The following is a 7,164-nucleotide window of genomic DNA, read 5'->3' as shown; positions in this document are numbered from 1 at the left end:
AGCCCCCTGTTTAAAGGCATTATAAGTCGCTAGATGACTTGGACCTAAGGTGGTGCCTTGGGTATTAGCCTAGCTGATCATTATTATTAAACCACTTTTTCCTTACGTAATTCCTTATGCGCGTGTTTTAAGCAAATAACTTTATTGATATTATGAATACTTCTCGGTAAAAGGTAAATTATGTACTTTTGATACAAGTGGGTCTTGGTTCCCAACTTCCAATGAGAAATCAGTGGCGTAGATAGGAGAACAGCCGAAATAATGAGTGTCTACTGTCTAATCACCTACTTATCTAAGTCTCAGAAATTAGTTAATTTATCTAACAGGCCATGCTTTCATTATCTAGCTTTTAAAAGTTTAGATCGATAGGTTCATATATTGCATCTTATGGCTCACTGAAATTTAAATGTCCCGCTATTTGAATCGATTTTCGCTCGATCGATTTTCTCTATACCGCTAGATATCGATCGAGTTCAGTGGCGCGTTCTATCCATAATTTTGAATACACATTTTAAAAATCGACAATATTTATATTTTTTACATTTAACAATTTTTAATTATGGAAAGGAAATTTTTAGATTTACGCAGTTGTTTTTCTTATTTGCGAACCGACAAGCTAGATTGTTGAGGGTAAGCGCCGTTGATTATAATGAAATGAAATTCAAAACACTTCGAAAAAAGATAAGATACGTTTTTATCGCGTCCCAAACATCAACTCTGGGCTGTAAACCGATCGCCGACAAACTGCAAACAGATTGAGCCGAAAAACGCTTCTTTATGTGTCGATTGAACCAAAGTGTACTCTTTGGTTGAAATCTCGAAGTCTCCGCTTCTTAATTCTCCGAAAATGACCAGTTTAAATGAAATTACTTTGACTAATTACATCGGAGGACAGTTTACCGTACCGGACAACGGATCTTACATTGACAGTTACGACCCTTCGACCAACGAAATCATTGCCCAAGTGCCGGACAGTGGGGAATCCGATGTAAACGCCGCTGTCCATTCCGCTAAGGAAGCGTTCAAATCGTAATACTATTCGGGTAAATTGATAATAATTAAATAATTAAATAATAAAGTTGTTCAGATGGTCAACTACGTCGGTGAAAATTCGATCTAAGATTCTGATGAATGTGGCGGACATCGTGGAATCTCGCTTGGAAGAGTTTGCCAAAGCCGAATCTTTGGACCAGGGCAAACCAATTTGGATGCCCCGAACCGTGGACATTCCCAGAGTCGTCGATAACTTCCGACATTTTGCGCAAACCGCTTTGGCCGACAGCGATATGTAGGGACTACCGTTTTCTTCAATGTTATATGAAGGTGAAATAATTGAGTTACGAATCAATAGGGCTGTCAGTCAGCCAGAAGGGATTCTCAACTACACGGTTCAAACGCCAGTTGGGGTTGCCGCCATCATTTCACCGTGGAATTTCCCTCTGTACTTGTTGACCTTCAAGCTAGCTCCCGCTTTGGTCTACGGAAACACTGTCGTGGCTAAGCCCAGCGAATTCACCTCCATTACAGCCTCTATGCTTTGTAAAGTTTTCCAAGAAGCTGGTAAGTAGGTACTGTCCGAAGGGTTTGGGTAGCTTTTGATTGTTTATGATTAAATTTCAGGGATGCCAAATGGTGTCGTCAATATGGTACTCGGTTACGGCCACAGCGTCGGCGAACCACTGGTCTGTCATCCGGACGTGAAACTCGTTTCGTTTACTGGAAGTACGCGAACCGGAACTAGAATAGCCGAGTTGACCGCGCCCAGTGCTAAGAAACTATCTTTGGAAGTAATGACAGTACTGTTTTGATTTTTAAATACTGCCTAATTGAAAAGATGAAATACTTTACCATTAGATGGGTGGGAAAAACGCGGCTATTGTATTCGACGATGCCGATGTTGATAATGCGGCCACCACGTTGATCAGGTATCACGTTCTAGCATGAATGTATTCATTTCAGCCATGGAGGAAGAAATTACTTCTGGAAAGGTTAATACGATACCTCTAGCACGGGCCGATTGTTCGGAGTGCGGCGCGAAAATCCGCTAGAGGCGCCAGGCGTTACGCCTGGTTCGTAGGCTTTTAGCGACTCCTTTTATAGGACAGCCATTACGGAATTTTTATAAAGTTATAGTTATTCCGTTCATCCATAGGTGGCGACACTCTAGTAGGCACAAAGGTCAATTGTGCCTCAACTCGCGTGCCTGCTTTTCTTCTCCAGGATAGTAGTTTCTTCCTCCATGTTTCAGCCATGAATGTCGGACAGCATTAGGTATTTAATATTATTTAACGACTGACAAGTTATAAGTTAGAACAATGAGTAAAAACAACGATATTTAAAAGTGCACAAAAATTTGATAATTGGAAGAATAAATTTAAAACCCGACTAGTTTCGGCTGCATTATCGCTCCGTCATCAGGGGTAGTCTAGCCTCAGTCACGCGCTCAAAAATTGTTTTGAAGGGACACGTTTTGAAACTTGACTAGCTTCCACTGCCAAGGCTTAGTGCGAAATTTAGTTGTTAAAATTTTATTACACATCTTTTTGATTGAACGAAAATAGGCGAGAATATTAATGATAAATCCCTTTTTTATGATTATCAAGTAATTTGGTTAGAGTGCAGGTATTTTTCTAAGAATCGCGAGTCATTTTCTTCCCCGGTTAAATCGCCCAATCCTGGAAACGTTTTGTGGATCGAGTCAACGACAAATGCCTGTCTCCTGATTAGCCCATTTTTAGCCCCAGATGGTAGAAAGGGTCATGATATAGTTCGATATTCATGGCTGAACAGAGGTTCAAAATGTATCTCTTACGTGAGAAGTATCCAACTTTGTCATTTAATTGAAACATGTTCCTTCATGTGTACCACGGATATGTGCACAGTACCATGGTTAAAAATTTACTACATGTATTATTTTGATTAATGATGAAAATGTAAAAGTTTCACTGTAATAGTTTGTTATATTATGTATTTCGCCCAGCACTATTTTTTCTTTAAAAAAATAATTTGAGCTTGCGAAGGAACATGTTTCAAGCGAATTACGTTAATAGTATAGAGGGATATGAATACTTTTAACTGATGTAATAACAGGGGGGCGTTCCTCAACTCCGGACAAGTGTGTCTTTGTCTCAGCAGAATCTTCGTGCATCGGTCCATCTACGAAGAATTCGTCACGAAATACATCAAATTAGTCAAGTTTGTATGACAAAACTGTCCATTGGCACTCCTTTCGCAGTCCGAGATTGGACAGACGTTTCGGAGTCGAAATGGATGATTTTCTAGGATATGATGAGTTGAAAATTGTTTTTAGGGGCATAGTCGTGGGTCCACCGAACCAGGAAGGCTCTTATTTGGGTCCCGTGGTCAATAGAGCTCAGTACGACAGAGTTAAAAGTTATATAGAAGTGGCCAAAGACGAGAAGATCACTTTCTTGGTCGGGAAGGATCAAAATCTGGACCTGCCACAGAAATACAAAAAAGTACTCATTTAAGCTCAATAATAGGCGCTTCAATGAAAAGCGGTGAAAAGCGGATTGCTGAATGAAATATTTTCGGTTGGTCGGTTACTAGTCAATAGGCCAATTACCATCCATATTCAAGTCCAACCAAGCCAACTAGGTTCGACCTTATCTTTATACACACAACTGTTTACTTAATTTTACTTTTCTAAATGCTAGCGAGCAAACAAATCCCTGTTTGGTCTAAGCCTTGGTTCTAACTAAGGTCCTTAACTTTGAGACGTACAAACGTTTTGACGCGCGTAAAGAAAAGTGCATTATGACGTGTGCTAGTGGAAACCAAGCTTAAGACATTTTTAATCTTTGATCCAAAAATTTTCCGTTAGGTCTAACACGAGTTTTACGCGTCAACGTTAACCATCGCTGATTTTTTTCCGTTTCACACGGACTATATAAAGAGTAGCTTGCAAGTCCAGGCTCTCTGAATTAGTACTTCCTAGCGAATCGCAGAATTTGGTTTTATTGAAGCGCCTTTTTTCCGTCAAATACGTCAAAATATAAAGACAATACACCAACAGGGATTCTTCATTTCGCCTGTCGTGCTGACAGACGTGAAGGCGGATTCGCGACTTATGAAAGAGGAAGTATTTGGTCCCTTAACATGCTTGAGTATCTTCGATGACGAAGACGAAGTAATTGAGATGGCTAACGACACCGACTATGGTCTATGCGCGTCGATCTTCACGACTAACGTCAGCAGAGTCCACAGAGTCGCTCCCAAACTAGAAGTAAGACAATTACTCGAAACCGATTCATTCTAATCTTTCGAAAGGCAATATACGAATTGTAAGTAATTGTACGGTAATTGCGTTTTAAATTAAAGGCTGGTACGATATGGTGCAACTGCTGGATGGTACGCAACATGCACTTACCCTTTGGCGGAGTCAAAATGTCCGGGATTGGAAGAGAGGGTACCCACGGTTCCAGAGACTTTTTCACGGAGCAAAAAACTATCTGTTTGAAACTTTAAAATAAGCTCATTCATAAATATCAGTATATAAGACGTATCTTCGGTCTCTTTTTATTGGTGAAAACGAACGGCATCAGCGTTGGGGTTTGGTTAATGTTTTCCGGCGCCGAAACTAAGTGTGGCCCAACTTCGAAAACTACTTAGGCAAATGAAAGTTCCGAGCAAATTGCCCCGAACTAATGAAGAATAAAACTTTGTGGGAGGCCCTTAGAGATGAGCGAAGCTCATTAAAAAACCAATAGGATCTGGGGAAAACCGTTGCAACCTGATACCAAAGTCCACGGAATGGCCATGTAGGTCGTAGATTCGTTGTTTGGGGGTCATATTTTATTTACGTCGGTCCAAGGAAACGTATTACTTTCATTAAGAAATGGTATTCCCCTTCTTTATGCCCGCTATTAAAACTGTCTTGAGGGCCTGCTACGTGAAGGAGCACTATTCCTATTCAAACCAGACCACCTGCAGCCTTAAGACTGGGTCTGGCCAATTTGCGTCCCGGTAATGGCTTAGAATACAAAGAATCCTACGAAGAAAAAACTTTACTTGGTCAATTCAGATTATCATTCGCTTATAGCTGTAGCACCGGAGTAAAGACTCTGGCACGCAGCATCAACATCCACTTAAAGATCTTGTCCAATAAGATGGATAAAGATTAAAGATTTATTCTTAGACTCGTACAAAAAGGTCATGGCGACTAGCTCTTGAAAGTCTAAAATGCGGCGCTATTCAAAGATTCATTTCTGAATTATTAAGTAACTAGAGACTAATACCCATTAATTCAAGTGGTTGGTTATACTGCGTAAGAAGGTGTTGGCAAGCCCTTCATGCCACGCGAGCCAACAGATCCCTACACTTACTATTATTTAACAAAACTCTCTGGATTGTAAAAACTTTCGTCTGCTGAATGGTAGTTCGACAAGGAAGCAGGAGATGGCGGTAGTGTAAAATTGTTTTTTGCTCTGTCAGGAATTAACAGTAGATGGAATGGCTTGTATATTTTTACCAAGCTAGACAGTGAGATCAGATGTATTATTGAAATGAGGTTGCAGGAAATATTTTTTACTATGCATTTGCTCACCGGAGAACCCTGTTCATTCTTAATTAAATTGGCCAAAGATCTACAATCCGATAAAGGGTAACCTGATAGCGCTATTAAAGGCAGGAATGCGATATATTTATATCATAGAATTAACATTATCCCCGCCTATGTTATCACTACTCCGTCTATAAATATCGTTAATTTAAACGATCACCTAGGACTAAGATAGTAAGCATTTGAGCATTCCTTCCGTCTTTGATTGTGGTACGAGGTGAAAGTCGAGCCTGGGAAAGAGATGGAGAGAGAGAGATGGAGAGAGAGAGAAAGTGTGTGTACGGGATGAAACAGGTACTGCTCCCGCGCAGAGGTGCCATCTAGCGTTGAGGGTGAACGGGGAAGCTATACGTTTTCAATTTCCCCTCTCATTTGGCACGAGGTCTCGGATCCTCCTGGAAATCGGAAATTTTGTCTCGGTCATCCGCGAATTACGCTCGGCGCCACAATCTCTTTGATCCTCGTCGCCTCAATCTCTTTGATCCTCGCCGCTTAGATTTATTGGTGTTTACTTCAATTGGTTTAAGAATAATATTGTTGTTTCGGTTACAAACTTTCTCCAATAAAGGAAACAACTTTGGGAGCAATCATTTCCAACGCTTTTATTTTTGATTAATCATTTTGGCGCCACGTGTAAAAGACGGACAGTAGGCGCAAAAACAACAAACAAATTATATTGTGTCTTTGGAGGTCAACCACGTTTTCACGTTTTGGGATATTGCGTAAGTCTCAAATTTTACATTATTTCGCTGCGCGTAGCTGTGGCATAACGATGTCAGATAAATTTCGTGAGGTCGTTTCTTTACATTTCCGTAAAGGCTTACCAGAAATTATAAAGCTTACAAATGTAAATACAAAGGTTGGACTGGCAAAATCGTATTATTTTAATTTCCAACTGAAATATAAATTTATGGACTCAACTAGTGTTGTAAGTCGGAACATTTTCCGGAAAATGACCGAGGCCTTTTTTCAAGAAAATTTTCCGTATTTTTCCGAAAAAAATATTAAAAAGTTTTAATTCCATGATTAGTCAAATATTGTTTGCAAATTTAAATAAAGCGGCATTTTCGCCTCATTTTTTCGAATCTGAAAGTAAAACTAAACCTCTAGACTAGTTTAAACTGATTAACAATGTAACGCTATTAATATTTTGTAGTATGTTTACGGAATTTACGGTTATGAGACATTGAATATCGATAAAAAGTTTTAAAAATTAAAAACCCTTAAAAAGTAATTTATGTTTAAATTTTTCCTTTTTCCGATTTGCGGAAAAATTTCTGAAAATTTTGCCGCATTTTACTTTTTCGGAACACTATACTCTACCTAATTTGGCGGTAAATCTGACTAATTAGAATATAGAATCACTTCAAACCAGTTTTCGTGGCGTGTTTCGCTAAATTTTATTGGGCAAATCTGGTAATTAAACTGATTTAAATTGATAACTAAGTTATTTTTGCATATAATAACACATTATCATTTTAAAACAAATGGTAATTCAATTGAACAAATACATTTTAAATATTGTGCAAAATTTTAATTGCCGATTTAAAATAGGTTTTCCGGTCTGGTGTGTCCGTGGTTTG

The 7,164-nt window shown here is 39.2% G+C and overlaps 1 protein-coding gene across 1 annotated transcript; it reads left to right on the top strand.

The window, feature by feature from the left end:
• The first annotated feature begins 718 nt into the window (after window positions 1-718).
• LOC149926763 (2-aminomuconic semialdehyde dehydrogenase-like) lies at window positions 719-4,525 on the top strand. Its single transcript, XM_090159122.1, has 9 exons — window positions 719-1,029; window positions 1,088-1,288; window positions 1,352-1,560; window positions 1,621-1,787; window positions 1,855-1,925; window positions 3,091-3,195; window positions 3,311-3,479; window positions 4,037-4,246; window positions 4,342-4,525. Exons 1-9 carry the CDS (start codon window positions 848-850, stop codon window positions 4,486-4,488), a joined length of 1,461 nt encoding a protein of 486 aa, XP_090015248.1. The 5' UTR covers window positions 719-847; the 3' UTR covers window positions 4,489-4,525.
• The last annotated feature ends 2,639 nt before the right edge of the window (window positions 4,526-7,164 follow it).

This window comes from Leiobunum rupestre, chromosome 9, assembly GCF_980474605.1.
Source record: "Leiobunum rupestre chromosome 9, qqLeiRupe1.1.hap1, whole genome shotgun sequence".
Taxonomy (NCBI): Eukaryota; Metazoa; Arthropoda; class Arachnida; order Opiliones; family Sclerosomatidae; genus Leiobunum; species Leiobunum rupestre.
The sequence above is the reverse complement of the archived record's forward strand: the minus strand, read 5'-3'. Positions and strand labels throughout refer to the sequence as shown.